At 37.5% G+C, this 20,750-nt stretch overlaps 1 protein-coding gene and 1 pseudogene across 1 annotated transcript; both read right to left on the bottom strand.

Moving 5' to 3' along the window:
* Window positions 1-2,635: 2,635 nt before the first annotated feature.
* On the bottom strand, window positions 2,636-4,393 carry LOC122663359 (putative disease resistance protein At3g14460). The gene has a single exon (XM_043859036.1). It carries the CDS (start codon window positions 4,391-4,393, stop codon window positions 2,636-2,638), a length of 1,758 nt encoding a protein of 585 aa, XP_043714971.1.
* Window positions 4,394-4,437: 44 nt separating this feature from the next.
* LOC122663358 lies at window positions 4,438-6,817 on the bottom strand (annotated as a pseudogene).
* Window positions 6,818-20,750: the final 13,933 nt, after the last annotated feature.

Raw genomic sequence — 20,750 nt, 5'->3', positions numbered from 1 at the left:
GAGAGAGAGAGAGAGAGAGAGTTTAATGGTTTGTTTGATAATATTTTCCTATTTCCATTTGCAAATCAGGATAACTGTTGCTAGTTCTTTTTTTTTTTTCCCCTCCTGTTTTCATTGTTATTTGAAATTGCGTTTGATAACTATAACTTGAATATTGATTCCTTGAAAACCCACCCCAACGCCCAACACAAGGATTATTCGTCCTCAATTTAAGCCCACCTTGGCCTCTAATCTTAAGTTGGGATCTCAAAGCTCAAACTTGACCCATTTGGGCTCAACACAGGCCGAGACTGGCTCAAAGCCTAGGAGAGGGAGAGAGTCCTGTATTTCATTGTTATTTAATAACATGTTTGATAACCATAACTTGAATATTGATTCCTTGAAAACCCACCCCAGCACAACACGAGGATTATTCATCCTCAATTTAAGCTCACCTTGGCCTAATCCTAATTTGGGATCTCAAAGTTCAAACTTAACCGATTTGGGCTCAGCACAGCCCGAGAATGGCCTAAACCCTAGGAGGGCTTTGAAGTGAAATGACATAATTTTCCTTCTATTTCCCCATTTGCTACATTGTGTAACTTAAATCTTTAGGATAAAAATAAAGAAACTCTGTTGAAAACCTATTTTTCTGTTTTCAAAAGCAAGCCCCTTTTTTTATTTCTAAAAACAATAACCGAAGACAATTTTTCAAAGCAAAGGTATTATCAAACATGTTCTTTTGTGACAAACATTGTTCCATTTTTCCAAACCAAAAAAAAAAAAATTTTTGAAATGTTATCAAATGACGTCCTTTTTGTGACAAACATTCTATTATTTTTAATGAATAAAGTAAAACGAAGAGTCACTGTTTCACATAGAATAGCTGCCTATAATACCACAGTTAACATTCTATTTAAAATCCAAAATGAAAAAGAGGTTATTCAACTTATGCAATTATAATAGAAAATCTTCATGAATAAGAGGACTGTACCCCACAGGGAGTTGCCAGTTTGCCAATCAGATAGAGGAAAGGGACCATGAATTAGGATTGCAGAAAAGGAATTTAGGTAGGAGTTCATATGATTAAGGAGGGTTACCACTTTTTATTTATTTATTTATTTTTGGTGCAAACACCCCCAACCCTCAATGAGGGGGTGGGGGAATTTTATTCATATTTTGTGTGGATTACACATGGGGGGAGATAGACACATCTTCTGAATCCATGGATCGGAATTGGGCCAAACTGTCCTACACGCTACTGATAGTGCCATCCTGACTAGGGAGTCAGCAATGCTATTAATCTCCCTTGGAACAAAGCTAAAAGCACAAGATACAAAATAAGAAGACAGGTGCATGATGTCCTCAAGAATAGGCTTCAAAGACAAAGGCGCTGCTGCAGTACCGCCTTGCAAAAGGGAAATGACACCTTTGTTGTCGTTCTCAAAAATAACATGATCATAGCCTTCTGCAATGGCCTCTAACATAGCAGCACAGATACAAACTGCTTCACCTTCTGCTGGATCTGGAAACTGCAAAGGGCTAGAGACAGCTACCATGGATCTCCCCTTGGAATTACGACCAATATAGCCGATACCCCATTGTTTGACCTTGGTACTATACTAGCATAACAGTTAAATTTAATTTGGTCTGGTGGAGGTTGAAACCAAGGACCTGGAGAGGAGACTTCAGAAGTATTAGATCGAGGTTCCCCTTGAATAATAGAAGTGGCAGCAACATCTTCATTATTATTATTATTTCCATGGATGTCTGTTCCAGAAACTGCAGCACTTGTAAACTCATTGAAAGCTGAAAGCTGAAACCTGAAACCTGGATTACTTCCTCAGGCGTCCATGAACTTCTTCCAAAAAGCACAGCATTGCATGCTATCCATAAGTTCCAACAAATAAACATAATTAAGGATATCAATTCCTTTGCTGTAATTTTGCCAAATAGTAAATTTAGGAAGATTAAAAGCTAAAACTATATTGATCATTTAATCTCTGCCTCAGATATATAATATAGTAAATCAAGGAGAAAGTTGATGGAAATAAAACAGAGTTGTGTACTTACATCGGTGGAGGATGCAAGTGAGAATAGATTTAATTAATCCCACAATTCTGACTTTCCAATAATTCTGCAAAGTGATGACAATTAAATTAGCAAGAGAGAGAAGATTCCCCTATACAGAACTTCCATTACTTTTGGTGACCAATTGAAGCTTTAAGGTTGGAAAAAACTAATGGGATGCTGAGAAGTGATTACATATAGATGCAATGATAGGCAGCACTAATTAGCTGAAAACTTCCATGCAATTGCCATGTTTCTTTGTGTTGAATCTTGAGCATTTTCAAAGAGAATCATTCCATTGAGAGAAATTTTAATAATAACAATGATCTGCCCTGATGTATTTTGCATCATGCACTCATTCTCTTCACATCTCTTCATTCTCCTACAAGTAGAAATTAAATTAAATTCACACTTGGCATAACATGAAGTAGAGATAGAAATCATCATTTCTTATTGTAGAAGAAATACCTCACTTAAATTGGTTGCAAAGCATCTCGGCTTGTATTGTGTTTTTGCATGATAAACACTAGAACTCCATATATGAAATTTATAATGAGAGGGCATTCCCACAGGTGGTGGTTCAGCTTTATTGCCTTTTGTGATCTATTATTACCTTAGGGATTTGAGCAATCTTGGCCCACTCCTCTTCCCTCTTTTGGTACCGTTGTTTTAACATTGGACAATTCTGGATCTCCAAAAGTTTAAGAGAGGTTAGGTGAGAGAGTCCTTCATGTAGGGATTCAAGAATTGGGCAGTCCTTGATGGAAAACCCCCCAAGATTGGTGGGAAGTAGGCCCTTTGGAATGGACATGAGAACACGACATCTACCAATGGTGAGAGATGAAAGAGATGTAAGATTATGAAGACCAGAGGTATGTAGGGGTTCAAGATTCTTGCAATCCATAAGAAAAGAGCATTCCATAATCACCAATAGTTTAATATTTGTGAGTTTGTGCAGCCCCTTGGGCAAGGAATTTAGCTTCCCACAATTTATAATCACTAGATCCCGAAGCGCAGTGGGTAACCCCATATCTGAAATGGACTCAAGAGCAGGGCACTCTTTGATTTCCAATCTTTGTAGGGACATGAGTTTGTGCAGCTCCTCCGGCAAAGACTTTAGGTTCAAATATCCATGGAGTACTAATGATTGGAGAGATGTGAGGTTGGGCAGTAGTCCCATGGGTAGAGACTCCAGATTCTTGCAATCGATGATCTTCAATTCTTGAAGTGCAGAGGGTAATGTTGTTTGCTGGAAGGACATAAGAGAAGGGCAACTTTCAATTACAAATTCTTGGAGAGATGTTAGAGTGTGTAGCACCTTGGGTAGTGACTCTAGATTCTCACAGTTTGATATTTGAAGAATTCGGAGAGGCGAGAGGTTGTGCAGCCCATCAGGCAAAGATGTGAGTCCTCTAGCCCCTTCAATTATTAGTTCTTTAAGACAATGGAGATTGCACATGCTCTGTGGTAACTTCCCTAGGTTGTCACAGTCATAGATAGACAAATGCTGAAGGCTTGAAGGAAGGAGATGACCAAACCCAATCTCAAACTGCAGAAGAACCATAAGCTCTTTACAATGGTAGATCCGTAATTCTTGAAGTGCTGTCAAGTGTTGCATAAATTCATTGGGCAGTGATTTGAGATCTGAAACATCATAAATAGTCAAGGAAGAAAGTGAGGAGAGATGAGGTACTATTTTGTTGTTGAGTACCATCCCCTTACATTCCCCCAAACTGAACTCCTTGATAGATGGAAGCATTGGAAGGACACAAAGTTCTTTGCAATTTTCTATTCGGAGTGACTCCAAGGAAGGAAGGATGTCTGTTAATTCTCTCAAATTGGGACAACACACAATTTCTAGGTCACGGAGGGAAGGGAATATTATTGAGTTATGTACATGTGGTGCTGCTGCGGCTGCTGGTACTGATGATGAGAACGATGATGGGTGGTCAGAGTCGGACATTAATGATGATGATGATAGGTGGTTAGAGTTGAACATTAATGACGACGACGATGATGATGGCTGGTCAGAGTCAAACAATGTTGTTATCTGGTTACAATTATTCAAATTCAAGATCTCAATGGATTGAATACTCGGAAGTACCACCAATTTTGGGCATTTACTGATACGGAGCCACCGTAATGAAGGAAGGAGCTGCGGTAGTTCTCTTAGGCTGTCACATATATCTATTAGCATTTCCAACAGTCGAGGCAAGTGATGGGAGAACATCCTTAGCTTGGGACAATTTATTATAATCAGCTCACGGAGGCAAGGGAATTGTCCTCCATCTTCTTCAGGTTCTTCTCCTTCAACCAATTTGGGCCACTCCTCCCACTCTTCCATTCTTTCAATACGTAGTGTCTCCAATGATCGAAATTGCTTATTAGCTATGATGAGCCGTCCCCATGTAACTCACTTCCCACAATTTTTATAGCACTGCAGCTGTTGATGACTAGGTTTTTGAGTAAGGGAAGTTGCCTAAGATGAGGCAGGAACCTGCATTTGTGACAACCAATGAGATGCAATGTCTCTAAATTAGAGAAGGAAGGATGCTCTGTCCAGCTTGGGAATCTCCTACCACCATAATTTTTAATCCATAGCATTTGAAGATTGGTACCAGGCTGTAGTTGGTCAAGTACATCCTCCTCTACTTTTTCATCTCTTCCCAAATCAGGAAAATTATCCTTACTTCCATAATGACTCCAACGTAAGCGTATCCCAAGAAGGTGGGGTTTGTTCTTTAAATTGGCCACCATTGCTTCTTCTGTCCCAATATTTCCTGCATTTTCCAAATTGGAAATGTCAAGAGTCCCACGGAGTTGGGACAAGTCCCTCAAATCACTACTATTTTTTGACTCCACAACAAATGTGCTCAATGTTTGAAGACTAGTCAGGTTACCCACTCCTAATCGCATTTTATAGGAACCCCATGACCTTGTGGGGAGAAATAGATGTCGAAGGTTTGCAAGGTTACCCATATCTTCAGGCAACTCTCTAAGGCTCCAACAACGAGCAAGGACCAACGTTTGAAGATTGTAAAGACTTGTAATTGAGTTGGGTAGTCTCACAATATCAGAAAATGAGAGATCAAGAAGCCTTAGATGTTTCAACTTGCCAATTGAATCAGGCAATTCATGATTGCGACAATTTCTGAAACGTAGCACACGCAGGAATTGGAATTCCATGCTGGTGGACAAAAAGTACCTTGGACCACCTTCAATATCATTGAGAGTTACAAGGGTGCGTAAGCTTTTCATGGCATCAGATTGTAGAAGGATGTGTAAGCTTTTCACGGCCTCAGATTCTGTTGCCTCAACATGACAATTGGATTTATTGTAGGACAAGTGACGGGTTGTTGTAAGAACTTGGGATGACTTATCATACTCTCTCCTACAACGTATTCCACCCGAAACAAATTGTGCTAAATCATGGATCAGATCATGCATCACAAATCCTGATCCCGAGTTACTGAATGACTTGAAAAATGATCTGATGTGAATATCATTCGATGATTCAGCAAAGAACCTCTCACGTTGATGATAAGCATCCTCTGGCAGAACAAAAGGGGATGGCTCCTTCGAAGGCCGACGAGTAGATAACTCAAAGAAGGATCTCCCAAGTAGTTCATCAAAATACGCAGCCCCTATATCTTCCAGCCATTTCCTTCCTTTTGGTTGAACAATTCCTTCCGCCATCCACAACATCACTAATTCAATCTTATTAAACTCGAAGTCTTTGGGAAACAAAGCACAGTATGCGAAGCATCTCTTCAGTAGTGCTGGAAGATGGTGGTAACTCAACATGAGCGATGGAAGGATCTCACTCCCTCTTAAACCCCATATTTCATTCTCCAAAATATCTTTCCACTCACTATTCTCCCTTTTATCTCGCAAAAGGCCAGCAAGTGTCTTTACAGCCAAAGGTAAACCTTTACATTTCTTCACAATTTCTTGTCCAAATACTTCCAACTTTTGATTTGCATCAAACAAGTTTTCATTCATGAAAGCGTGCCTTCTAACCAGCAAAACAAGCTTCGTCTGATAGACCTTTTAGATCATGATCGTTCGGAACAGTGCGCACGATTGATGAAACGCTTTTGTTCCGTGTTATAACTAATATCTTGCTTCCTGGTTCACCAAATGCAAAAACGGTGCTTAACGCATCCCATTTCTCATATATCTCATTCCACATGTCATCCAGAACCAATAAGAATTTCTTCTCGCTCAATGCTTCTTGAAGTTTCACCTGTAGCAGATCCAGTGAATTAGAAGTAGGGGATGACCCAGTGGCTGACTCAAGAATTTCTTTGGTTAACTTCACCATATCAAAGTTTTCCGATACACAGACCCAAGCTTTCAGACCAAAATGCTTCTTTAACTTTCTCATCGTTATAAAGAAGTTGAGCAAGCGTTTTCTTTCCAGATCCGCCCATGCCGACTATGGCTAGTACTGAGAAATTATTGTCATTGTCACGGGGACTTGGAGATTTGTCTGATAGCAACCATTCAGCAATCTTCTCCTTATCTTCCTCTCTGCCAAAAACTTTAAATCTATTCACCAAAGAACTCGTTGGTGGCCTTTGACTGAATACCCTGGTCCTTGAGAACCCAGATGATCCCATGGTTGAGTTCAAACCTAGAGCAACTCCTTGTGCTTCACTTTTTAACTTCTCGTTGATGTCCCTTACTTTTGCTTTAAGCCTTATAATTCCCTTCAGCTCTTCGGCGATGCTATAAACCTTACGTCCAATGCCTTTTATTCCTTCAAATGTTTCATTGATGACCTTAACTGCAGATACTATTCCAGAGTTCAACCACCAAGAAACACTACTTTCACTTGGTGTAGTGAGAGGAAGCAGGTTGCATACCTGTTGGGTTTGGTTAGGGTGGCTCTGATATCCAGATTCCAATCTAAGCCTTTTTAGCCTCTCATTGGCATCCCTTATGTTTGATCCAAACCTTTTGATTCCCTGCAGCATTCGACAATGTTAGAAACCTTGGATCCAATGCTTTTTATTCTTTCTAAAGTTTCATTGTTGCCTTTAAATGCAGATTTCATGCCAGAGTTCAACTAAGAAGAAACTCTACTTTCACTTGAATGGATTGAAAGGAACAGGGTTCCATGCATACCTGTTGGGTTTGGTCAGCACATTCCAATTTCAGGCGTAGAAGTTCCGTGGCATACTCATCCAGTATGTCCTCCGCAACATAGAGGAGTTGTTTGAGGTGGTCAAGCCACAATTTCACAGCACCGTCGGTGAACTGCTTCACTTCAGCTTCATCAGATAAGGCCTGAATCATGGATGACGTCTGCTTCAGTGACTCTACTTCATCCAAGTCGATTTCCCATCGGAGTAAGAAATCCAGTAACTCAGGAACAGCAAACCTTTCGAAAGCCGCCTGAAGGAACGCCGAGAGGACGGCCTCTGTGAAACACTCTCCCATATCTGACATCTTTCACAGAGATAAAAGATGTAAAGCAAAGAGCCAAAGAGAGTTCACAACAACTGGAGCAGAAATCAGAGAGAACTGCTGGAAGTCATGTAAGGTGAAATTCAGCTCTTCTTCTCTCTATAACAATAACATAAATGGGTAGGAATGAATGTGTGCTTTTGAAATCATATAAAAAATCCAATGAAGACAAATCTTACCAAACGATGAATTGCTCTTCCGTATCTATATGGGGATTGGAGACGCTTGGAATCTTGGTTTACACGTTAAATCTGTATCTGGTTTTTGTTGTTTTCTCTCCTCACATGGCCCATACAGTTGCTTTCACATTGTTAAGTTCAATTTTCTTGTGCTTCTCTTTGCTCTTTACACTTATTTTTATAAAGTACCATGCAAGTCAAGCTCCTCAGTTGTATATATATCTCCAAAACCTTAGGTATGCACAGTTGGACTATTCCTCAACTTACATGTTAAGAAAGAGGGTCAATGACAAACACAGTCTCTACTATATTTAATTTTAGTGATCTTTATTCATATATCATGGTAAGAGTATTGCTGAACAACTGAGTTGTTCAATTGGTTAAGTGCCTGTCTCATATATCTTTAATCATATATCAGGCCTAGGCCTTGGTTCTCGAGTTTGAGTCTTCTCCCGCATTTGAGAGTGAGACTCTTCATTTTTTTTTTACTTTTTTTGTTGTCTTATTTCCCACCTACTGCTTTGTCTACATTGTTTTCCATGGGTTTGAGTTTTGGACTTCCAGATTATTTTTATCATTTTGAATGCTAATGGATAGAGTTCTGATTATTTTATCATCTTTGGAAGTCTTCCAACAGAAAGTTTAAGCTTTTACTGAGTTCGGCTGTGTGATTTATTGCCGTTGATGCATCACATCCTTTTTTGATAATCACTCAAACCACACGCTAGTCCCAAAAGGTTAACCAACTTTTGGGACTGCGGAATGGCGGATATACACAATACACAGCTTGGAGAGGATTAACTTGAACTGATTTGTGCTCTCTTGGTTAAACTTTTCCTTGAGAACAGGTTAATATTGCTTAGTCTATAGCTTAATTCATATTTTTGTGCACACTTGCTGTGATTACATCAGATATATAAATAAAAAAATAACTTAAGTGATGAATCGTTCTTTCTTTAGAGTATTGGGATCCACATAATTTTGCATACTCTTGTCACCTTCCATTGAACCCACATGGTTGCTCTTTCATTTTTAACTTTGAAGTTTCTACTCTTTCTTTATAGTTTTTCTTTTCCTTTTGAAGTTCAATTTTTTAGTGCCTTCATGTGTTGATCTAATACCTGTAATGCCTGCAGGTCCTTTGATTCTTTTGATCAGTCTTGAATGGAGATTCGATGCCGATATCCTAAGACCTACACACAGTAACTGGCCTCGAAGCAATGCCAACTTGATAAGGAACCCAAACTGTATTTAGCATGTAATAGAAACTAGTTGTTTGCATAGAATATTTTAAGAGAGCCATCATTCTAGTTTTTAAACAAAACTGGTACTTGTAGGACAAAAAAAAAAGAAAAGAGAGTTACTTTCATTAAAGATGCTTCTGATTGCTTCGTATGATTTTTTTTGTTTTCATTTCGGATAGGTAATATCAAATTTATTGCAAAAGGGAAAAGAAAAACAATTACAAAAACAAGGGGATATCCCCTAACACACTCAGGCTCCGTTTGGTTGGAAGGGAAGGGAGGGAAGGGAAAGTTTTCAAACCTAAATGAAAAACTTTTGTAATTAATACCCCATGTGATTGTATAAATTACTTAAATTTTTTACCATAATTAGCAATGATACATTTTACATGTAATATTTATTTTACATTTCAAACCAAAAGGAATTGGATGCAGAGTAAAGTGGAATTTAATAACCAAATATGGAATGGTTTGGACTTAATGATATTGTTTTTTTTTTTTTTTTTTTGGAGACAGGAGGAGGGGTATCCAACTTTAGGCCTACTAAATCCCCTGCGTCATGCATGAACCGGGAGCTTCTGAGCCCTAGTGAGGCTCAGGCAGGTGGCCCCAAGAAATTATGCAGCGGCGAAGGTTTGATCACAAGACCTCGTTTCCTGAGGCGGAATCTCATGTCCCCTCCAAGCCAACTGCGCTAACCCCTTGGGGTGACTTAGTGATATTGTTACATGGTGTAATGATTACAAATTTTTTTTTTTAAGTACGAAAATTTCACTTCCCTTCCCTTTAATAACCCTTGCAACCAAACAGAGCCTCAAAGATAGGCTATTTTGAAGACGAAGTGGGCTGAACACCCCATTTCTTCACGAGGTATGATTCCTAGGGATATTGGGCCTCTTGGAAATGATAGCCCAACAACATTTCCTTACATCCAAGCGAATGTTTTTTATAATGATTGGATTGGTGTTACATATGGTGGTTTTACTATAGTGCAGATCTGAGAGCTCGACACGTGAAAAATGCGACATTCACAAGGGTTGTTGATTTAATGGTGGAATCTGACAGCTTAGAGTTGGTGAATTGTCTCACAAATCAAAAGTCTCTATAGCTTGAAATCCTTAATGTTGTCCATGATATCATGCATTTATCTTATTTTTTATAGCCGGTTAATGTATACATTAATTATGGTGAGAAAAACAAATCCCATTAAAAAATTAAGAGACATTCAAACCTTTTGAATAAAAAATAAAAACATATAATAATAATCAATTCAATCAATGTTAAGTTTATATTTTTTTGAATTAAAAATTAAAATATATAAACAATTATAATTTTTTTTTGGTAGAATAAACAATTATAATTTTACAATTATTATAAGAAAACATAGAACAATAATCAATTCAATTCAATGTTAAGTTTACATCTATTTCAATAATAAATAAAAAAAAAAAAGTCATTTGAATTAAGAATTAAAAAAAATTGTTTAAAACCATTTAAACCGTTTAAATTCATTTAAAACCGAAACCGTTGAAAAAGTTTACATTAAAATTAGACTGTTTAAACCGTCGATATGTAGTGGTGCCATATCGGAATCAATTAACATTGATGATACTGATACTAAATTCATAATGAGGGGTGGGGGAAGGGGGAAGGGGGAAGGGGGAAGGGGGAAGGGGGAGGGGAGGGGAGAGGGGGATAGGGTGTATGGATTGTGGAAAAGTGCATTATAAAATGGGGATGGTTTGTGTATAGCTATAGCGAAGAATTTGGCTAAGAATGCTTGTAGCTTAAGAGCTGAACTATGTCAATTTTAATTCTTAGTTTGTTTTCTTTGCTCATCAAAAAAAAATGGGGATGGTTTTCCTTCAGCCATGGAAGGTTCAGATGGTGTTGAGAAGGTATTGCGAACTATAAGGGGGTGTAGTGACCTCGTATTATAGGGGTAGATATTAATGCATTTAGATGAGCATACCTTTTTTGCGTCGTGCAAGAAAACTTTGAGACCGGATCATGTTCTTGTACAAGTACCGTCCAAGTCCTCCAGGGCCACTAGTCTTGTGGGTCCCACAATAGATTCAATGTGACTGGCATTGAAGGGCCTTGAACGGTTCTTGTACAAGGACATGATCTAAACTGACAAACTTTCTTCTTGTAGAAGAATGATAGGTTTCAAGAGACAGAAAGGGGCAGGAATTAATCTTATTTTGATCCCATGAGCTTCAGGCAACTTCAGGCAACAGAATCAGAAAAAATTTCCTTTGCAATACCCTAATCTGGTGGTGCATTGTAGTGCGGGTCTGAGAGCTCGATACGTGAAAAATGCGACATCCAACGGTGCCGAGCTCGAGAAAAAAGAAAAGAACAAAACAAAAAAAAAAAACTGTCTTGCATCAAGCTCGCATCTATAGATGAAGCTTCTTCCACATATCGAGCTCCTAGGGCCGCACTGCAGTGCACCGATAGATGCCCACATGCACTACGGAGGATTTTAATCCCAGAATCGAATCAAAGAAAAGAAAAGAAAAATTAGAATGAACACTCCCAATTAGATCAATTGTGTATATTTGTAATACAAAATCATATATATTCTTCACAAAAAAAAAAAGAAAAAGGAAATTAAGGAATAAATTAACCACCCAGTGGCAACAGCTAGTACAAATTGTGCTTCTTGGATATAGAAACTCATGAGTACTACTCACCTAGCTTGAGATCATCATGAACTCCAAAATTGTCTCAATTCTCTGATCGATCAATATTTCTTCGGCTCCTGCTTCAACAACTTAGGCTTTGCTGCCTCCTCCGGCTTCCGTTGCTGCTGCCGAAGATTCTGAATTTCGAACTCCACCTTCTTCACAAGCTTGCAATTAGAACTCTTAGGTAACCTCGGATTCTTCAACGACTGCTGCCGGTGCTGCAACCGGAGTAACTGCCGGAGTTTAATTAATGGTGCTTTCATGCACCGCTTCACCATACTTTTGTTGCTCATCATGTTAGAATAGAAACAAACTGGGTGAAACACTAGTAACCGGAGTCTAATTATTAGTGCTTTAAACCGCTTCACCATACTTTTGTTTCTCATTTCTTTCTTGCTCATCATCATCTTTAGAATACACACAAGGGTGGCGAAACACTACAACAGGAAGAACTGAAGATTAATGCGAAAATGGAAAGTTTGGCTTTATTAGGACACATTGATGGCCTCCATATATAGAGCACCCACCTGCATATGAGAGAGAGAGAGAGAGAGAGAGAGAGAGAATCATGAGATGGAATCCACCCTAGGTGGGACCCACATGGTGGATTCCATCTGTATGCCTGTGAGGCATTCTCATACGTTCTCGTACGAGAACCTGATCGATCCCTTCTCCTTATTTTGGAGTTGGGATGAGAATGTACGAGAACGCATCACAGGTGTACAGATGGAATCCACCCTAGGTGGGACCCATATGGTGGATTCCATCCGTATGCTTCTCGTACAAGAAACTGATCCCTTCTCCTTATTTTGGGCTATTTTTTAACCAATAACATGGGGTTCTCCAACATGGCCTTATATTTATCCTTGACTTTCTTAGTAAAAAAATATTTTTTCCTAATGATGGAAAATATAAAGAAATATACACCCCTAAATTTAACATGTAAATTAAATCTAGAAAGTTTAATTATATCCTAATTAATAATGAGAATCCAAATGATTGAAGGTTTTTTGAGCAAACAGCATAATAAAGAAGTGCATCAATGAGGTGTAACAATCAAGGCAGGTAGTAGGACATTCATGTTAGGAGGAGAGAGAGAAAGATGAAAGATGTTAGCGAAACAACCTTCTTGGCATGGTGGGTCAGAGAACCTTTTCCCAAAATATATATATCAAATAGATAGAATGAGCCATGCTTAACAGAGCTGGAGGTTTGCAATTGTTGAAGGAAACAGACTGCAACTTTCAGATAAAACTTTCATAAAAAAGAAAATTATAAGATTAAAAATCTTGTGGGGCTGAAAATTTGACACCTGCTAATTTTATTGAAACTCCAATTTTTAGGGATGTAACTGAGTTGATAAAATTACAAAAATTGTTGAAAAGTCAATCTTTTGACTGTTTAAAGTATGAGGAAAGTCCCATGCATCATCAGCCATGCATGTTGTAGTGGAATCGTCATGGTGGTAGTGGGTAGTCAATTGAGAACTTGAAAGTTGCAACCCTCTAATAAATTTGAACCATAAAAGGAAAGGAAATGTTCATTTGAGAATAAGGTCATATAATTGCACAGCATATCTTTTTCATGTCATCTTGGCATATTGCTTCCATATTATCATTCTCAGTAGTTGGGTCAATTGGTTAGATTCAAATTGGTCCATATATATCCTAACTTTAAACCTGTTGCATCAAGAAATCTTCACGGATTGCCTCCTTGCACTATAGTCTGCACAGAAGGACAAAATAAACATAAGAGAGTCAGTTTGCTTCGACAAGGGACTCTCCGATGCTTAAGTCAAATCTCTCGCAGCAGCAATAAAGAATAATGAAGATGATTCTGTGAGGGGTTATACCTGAGTATATATAGTGTTCATAGCAAGTAGAGGTGGTGGAGGAAAGTCCCAATCTGCTAGCTTTCTATTCATGGTAGGAGAATCAATGTAGAGTCCCTATAGGAGAGTGATCCCTAATTAGTTGGGACCGTGGGCGCTACTCTTGTAGTTCTGTTGTAGGAGTGAATTAGTGTCAAAGATGAATTGACTCATCCTGGCGTGGCAGATTGCACCGTTTTATGAATGGACTCCTCAATGGAGTGGACATGAGTGTGACCCGATGGACGATTACAATGATCTGATGATGTGGCATGATGCCATTGGGTGGTTAGATTTAGATATATCAAAACCTACTGAAATCATTTTAGTTTTGCTAGGTTTTGGTTTCATATATTTTGAAAAAGAGCAAAGCTAAGGGGCATAGCATATCTTTTTTTGATGATCGAGTTTTCTTTTACATATGATGAAGAAAGAATATCTTAATAATGGAACTCACCATCCATAAATCCAATCATAGAGTCATGTCACTTCGACTAGCAGAAAACTTTCTCCTATATTTTTTTAAGGGAAAAAGATCTCTACTTGGTGGTGTTTTCTACACCCTCTCACACTACACCATGAATTGACGCCTTTGGTCCGTATAGAGATACCCAGGCGTGCTCACCCATTGGCCTAGACGTTTGTGTAGAGACCATGCGACCAAGTAGAGATCTCTTGCCCATTTTTTCACATCATCTTCATTTTTTTCCATATTATCCATCTTAGTAGCAGGGTCATCAAGCTAGTTAGGTTCAGAATTGATCCTCGTGAATCTTGACTAGAATTGAACCTTTCAAAATTATTTAGTTTAGTTTAAAAAGAGCAATGCTAAGGGGGCCATCCTTATTTTGCGACCACCCTTGACCACCTTGATGTCAAGATTAGGGTAGTAATTTTAAGGGAAAATTGCCTAGATCGATCTATTAAAGAAGAAAATAAATTACAAAATAAGTAAGGTTGACTTTGTTTTACACATATTTTTCTTATAAACGAACTTGTTTTGTAATTATTGTTTTAAAGGAAAATTGAGAGATTATAAATTGAGAGGATACATTTGAAATCCTTTTTTTTTTTTTTTTATGGGATTTTCTTATTGCAGTTGAAACTGGTCAAGCTGTTAAATAATTTGTAATCTTATTTTTTGGCCTTTTTAGTATGATATATAATTGTTTTCCAACGAGAATAATAGTGCCATTTCATATGTATACTCGAAAAAAAAAAATTTCAATAATTTAAGGGGTAGAGTTACCCACCAATTCGTGCCACATGTCATGATTTTAAAAGGGAAATTGAGAGATTATAATTTGAGAGTATAAAAATCCAGTATTAAAATCCTCTTCAATTCCCCCATGGTGCAGATCAGGGTGGAGAGGTCAATACTTGACAGGCACGATGCCCAAGTTTTATTTTTTTCTTTTTTTCTTCTCGAGGTCGGCACCGTTGGATGTCGAGCCTACTAAATGACAACATCTCCACCCTGAACTGCACCGCAATGCACTTTTAGGGAATTGGAGAGGATTTTTTTCGAGGCTAGGTTCCAGACGCGAGTCTGTTGCATGCTGGACATTATGGTCAAATTTCACTCCTTGACTATCTGACTTATGTAATTCGGATACTATGCACTGATCACGCTCTATAAGGGTGTCAAGACCAAACCAAAACCGAAACTGAAACTGAACATTGAAACGGTTTAATAAATGGTTCAGTTTTGGTTTCAAATTTGAGACCGTTTACTTAAATGGTTTAAACTTAACCGAATAGTTTAAACCAATGTAAACATTGATGTAAACTGTTTAAAATCGATTAATATATACATTAACTACGGTGAGAAAAATCAAATTCCACTAAAAAATTAAGAGACATTCAAACTTTTTGAATAAAAAATTAAAACATATAATAATAACCAATTCAATAAATGTTAAGTTTACATTTATTTGAATTAAAAATTAAAACATATAAACAATTATAACCTTACAATTATTATAAGAAAACATAAAACAATAATCAGTTCAATTCAATGCTAAGTTTACATCTATTTTAATAAAAAAAAAAAAAGTATAGGAGAAAGAAATCGTTTGAATAAAGAATCAAAAAAATTGTTTAAAACCATTTAAACCGTTTGAATCAGTTTACACTAAAATCGGACTGTTTAACACCCTTAGCTTTAATATATAGACTTCATTCTATGAAAAAAAAAAAAAAAAAAAAGACATTCACAAGGTTGATGAACTTTACAAGTTCATATCATCTCACATGGCGAGCTAATGATTAATATGTGGGTGGGTCCATGTGATTAAGGACTTTCCACTCCTCTCATTGATCAAATTTTAATAGAAAATATGCTTCTTGTATGAATCAATAACGTCTCTGAAAATTTGCCAAAAAATGTGTATAGATCCTCTATATTATAGACCCACATACGTCCACTATTTTGTGTCACATGGAAATTGATGACCTCTACGTACAAATTTACCTACATTCAAAACAAAATTTTGTCGCTAATAAAAAGAAAAAATGACATAGGTATTCTGTCAGTCAACCTTGGCCCCCAATTCGGGTTTTTCACTCTCCAATGGGAAGAGACAATACATAAGGGCCATAGACCCTAAAACTTAGGTGGCAACTATAAAGAATAGAAAGGTGCTTTGGATCGGACCGACCAAGACCAACATCTCGATCCCCCGATTTCCCAAGGTCTTCACAATGGGGCCTAGCGATACGTCTCCCTGTCCTCCCCCATGTCTAGATCCGTGTTGGAGGGTGTTGGGAACTGTAAGGAATATATTATATATCGACTTCGTATTATAAGGGCAGACATTAATGAACCTAGATGAGTGTACTATTTTTTGCATCATGCAGGAAAACTTTCTTCTTGCAGAAGAATAATAGGTTTCAAGAGAAAGAAAGAGGAAGGAATTAATCTTGTTTTAATCCCATACGGTTCAGGCAACAAAATCAATGAAAAGAAAAGAAAAAACAAAAAATTACAATGAACACTCCGAATTAGATCAATTGTGTATATTTGTAAAACAAAATAATCATATTCTTCATCACAAATTAGGAAATTAAGGAATAAATTAACCATCACCAACAGTTACCCTTAGTGGCAACAACACAACTCCTTCTTGGATACAGAAACTCATGATGAGTACTACTACTCACCTTGAGATCATGATCTCCAAAATCACAGGGTTCATCTTCATCAATTCTCTGAATTCTCCGATTAATATTATGGCTCTTTAACAACTTAGCCTTTGCTGCCTCCTCCTCCTCCTCCTTCTGCCGTTGTTGCCGGAGATTCTGGATTTCAAACTCCACCTTCTTCACAAGCTTACAATTAGAACTCTTAGGTAACAACCTCTTCTTCGATGACTGCTGCTGCCGCTGCTGCAACCGGAGTAATTGGAGTTTAATTAATGGTGTTTTCATACACCGCTTCAGCCTACTTTTGTTCCTCATAATGTTAAAATACACAAAAGGGTGAAACATTAGTAACCGGAGATTAATTAATTGTGCTTTCAAGCACCGTATCATCTTACCTTTGTTGCTCATGTTAGAATACACTCAAGGGTGACTCACTTAGCCAGGAAGAACAGAAGATTGCGGAAATGGGAATTAAGTTTGACACACATTGATGGCCTCCTTATATAGAGCACCTGCATATGAGAGAGAGAGAGAGAGAGAATCACACATCCCGATGGCTGATTAGGTGCACGTCGGAGTGTGTACGGCACAGCCCAACCCTTGAATGCACTCCTGAACACTCCTTGGGCGCTGGCCCTGAAAAGGAGCCGGATCCCTTAAACACTCCCTTCACTTATTACTATAAAAAAAAAAACTCTCCACTTATTTTGGAGTTGGGATGAGAATGTACCACAACGCATCACTGGCATACAGATGAAATCCATCCTAGATGGGACCCACATGGTGGATTCCATCTGTGTGCCTGTGAGGCTTTCTCATTAGAGAACCTGATCCCTTCTCCTTATTTTGGGCTATTTTTTAACCAATAGCATGAGGTTGTCCATCATGGCCTTATAATTAATTATCCTTGACTTTTTTAGTAAAAAAATATTTTTTAGAATGATGGAAAATAAAAAGAAAGATACATCACTAAATTTAATATGTAAATAAATTTAGAAAGTATATATCCTAATTAACCAGTCTAATTTGACAGTTTTTATAAACAAAGAGGGAGAATGTTCTCTAAGCAAGCGGCATAATAAAGAAGGGCATCAATGAGGTGTGATAATGAGAGCATGTAGGACATTTCATGTTAGTAGGAGAGATAGAGATAAAGGATGCTCGTGTAACCTTCTTGGCCTAGTGGGTCAAAGAACTTTTTCCTAAAAGATACATGGGAAAAAGAACTCTATCCGGAAATGTGACCTACGCCAACTCTCCCATTAGTCTATTTCTTTCTTTCCCACATGAAAATCTGCCCCCTCCCCCCTTTGCTTTGAGGAAGAGAGAGATAGACACATGAGAATATTGGTGTAGGCCACACTTCCAACACAAAACTACTTATATCAAATATATAAAATGATTTCCATGCTCATGGCAGTAAGAATGTGAAAACATGATTTATTTATCAAAGGATAATGATGCTAGTGGGGATGATGAGCCATGCTTAACCGAGTTGGAGGTTTGAATTGGTGAAGGAAAAAGACTGCAACTTTCGGATAAAACTTTCATAAAAATAAAATTATAGGATTAAAATTATTGTGGGGCTGAAAATTTGCCACGTGGTAATTTATTGAACCTTCAACTTTTAGAATGTAACATGCCACATTAAGGGTTGATAAAGTTCTAAAATTGTTGAAAAGTCAAATCTTTTTTAAAGTCCCATGCATCATCAGCCATGTTGTTCTTGAATAGACTCAATGACTTTAAAATGTACTCTGATTGACCTAAAGGGGTTCCTAATATTTTAGCATAAACTAATGGGTGGTGAAGCGAGAAGTTGTAAGTTGTAACCTTATTTTGATTGTCTTTTGTTTTATCTTCAAAAATTATTTAAAGTAAAGAGTAAAGAAATAGAATTTTTAAAAATTTGAAAGTGATTTGTCATTATATCACTATTAACATTTTTTGAGTAGGCATTTAAAATGTCAGTATTTACTATTCATTGACAAAAATGGTGTCTTACTAAAGAGCAAAAAAAGTAATGTTACGACCTCACGAACATCTCAATTCTACTGATGCATTGGAAGCAGAGCTTACAGGAATGATACATGGATGAAAATATGCTACCAACTTAAACATCAAAATCATGGAAGTATAGAGTCACAACAGAGAATTGATCAATCTTCTACTAGTCCCGGACTCTACTAAGATTTCCTGGAACATACTTCCAAACTTTTTAGAACTCGCTGATCTTACAGCTAACTTTACTAGTACCCTCTTTTCAAATGTTAAGAGAATGATAAAATTATAGCTATGTTGAACTCCTTGGCTCTTAAGGCCCTTCCTAAGAAGACTGTTCATCTCTCTCAGGGCTCCCCTATAAATTTTTCTATCTTTTAATTTGTAGACTTTATCTTTTTCATCCACAAAAAAAAAAAAAAAAAAAAAATGGTTACAACCTCAGTTATCGAGAAGGTGTTTAAAAATTCGTTTTGAACACGTTTCCGTTTTAAACGTGTTTTGTCATTTGTTTCTCAAATATATGGGAAAAAACTCCAAACGACAAGCATTCTCATTTTAAATACATTTAAAACACATTTTTGGTTTTTTTTTTTTTTTTTTTTGTGACGTTTTTTTAGATCTTAGACATTGAACAATGACTTACTTAATTGACCATATATATCTCTCTCTACTAAACTCCGATTGACTTGATATCTTCTTCTCCTCTTTCTTTATGGTTTTCTTTTCCTTTTAAAGTTCAATGTTTTAGTGCCTTCATGTGTTGATCCAATACCCGTAATGCGTGCAGTGCAGGTCCTTTGATTCTTTGATCAGACTTGAATAGAGATTGGATGCCAATATCCTAAGACCTACACAGTAACTGGCCTTGAAGCGATGCAATATGATAAGGAACCCAACTGTATTTAGCATGTAATAGAAAAGATTAAGATACTTGTTTGCGTAAGGTATTTTAAGAGAGCCATCGTTCTACTTAGAAATAAAAATGTTGAGATTTTCTGCATAAAAAGGACAAAAAACAAATAATTTACAATAACGAGGGTAAGCAGACCGTATTAAAATCCTCTGTAGTACTGGCGGGGCGACTGTGCACATCTGGCAGCACAGCAGAGGCCATGTGTGCCACTTAGCCTCTGCTGTGCCGTCGAATGTGCACCGCCGCCCTGCCGGTACTGCAAAGAATCCTGGTCCTAAGGAGACCACGCATCACCACGTCACAAAGAGATAATCATAGTTGCAATGCTGGAAGTTCTTATCTCTTTGTGAGATGGTGATGAGTGAATATCGCTTACACAAGACAAACTCAAAATCCTCAAGAGAACAAAAGGAGACCCATAACGATAAAAGTCAAGGGGTGCCCTAGAGAGGACAGATCCCAACAATCAACGCTCCATTTCTCCACAAGGTATTGATTTCTAGGGGTATTGGGCCACTTGAGAATGATAACTCGACAATGGTGGTTACACAAGGGTTGGAGTTACGAGTTTGGTCCACAGGGCTAAGTAGAAAGGACCAGATGACATTCACAAGGGTTGCTGATGAACTCTACACGTTCATATCATCTCACATTGCAAACAATTGATCGATATTTGGGTGGATCCATGTTAGTAAGGACTTCTCACTCATCTCATTGATCAAATTTTAATAGAAAATAAGCTACCGTATGGATGAGTAACGTCTCCCAAGAAAAAATTACAAACGTACTATTCCATTATTACATATTAGAGGTTTATGGCATTCTCATATATATTTTTTTAATGATTTCGAACCATAATTTTATGCACATTACATTTTGGATTGGGATGAAAATTTACCAATGAAATGTGTATAGATCCTCTATAACATATCAATTGATGATCTCTACAAATTCACGTACGTACCTTGTGAATTTTCCAAAATTTAGCGTGAAAAGGCATGAATTAGATATAATTGAATTTCAAAACAAACCTTTGTCACTAATGATAAGATAAAATGTACATAGGTATTCCGACAGTCAACCTTGGCCCCCAATTCAGGTTTTTTACTCTCCAATGGGAGGAGAAAATACGAAAGGGCCATAGACCCTAAAACCTAGGTGGCGACTACAAAGAATAGTACC

This window comes from Telopea speciosissima, chromosome 5 (assembly GCF_018873765.1).
Source record: "Telopea speciosissima isolate NSW1024214 ecotype Mountain lineage chromosome 5, Tspe_v1, whole genome shotgun sequence".
Taxonomy (NCBI): Eukaryota; Viridiplantae; Streptophyta; class Magnoliopsida; order Proteales; family Proteaceae; genus Telopea; species Telopea speciosissima.
The sequence above is the reverse complement of the archived record's forward strand: the minus strand, read 5'-3'. Positions and strand labels throughout refer to the sequence as shown.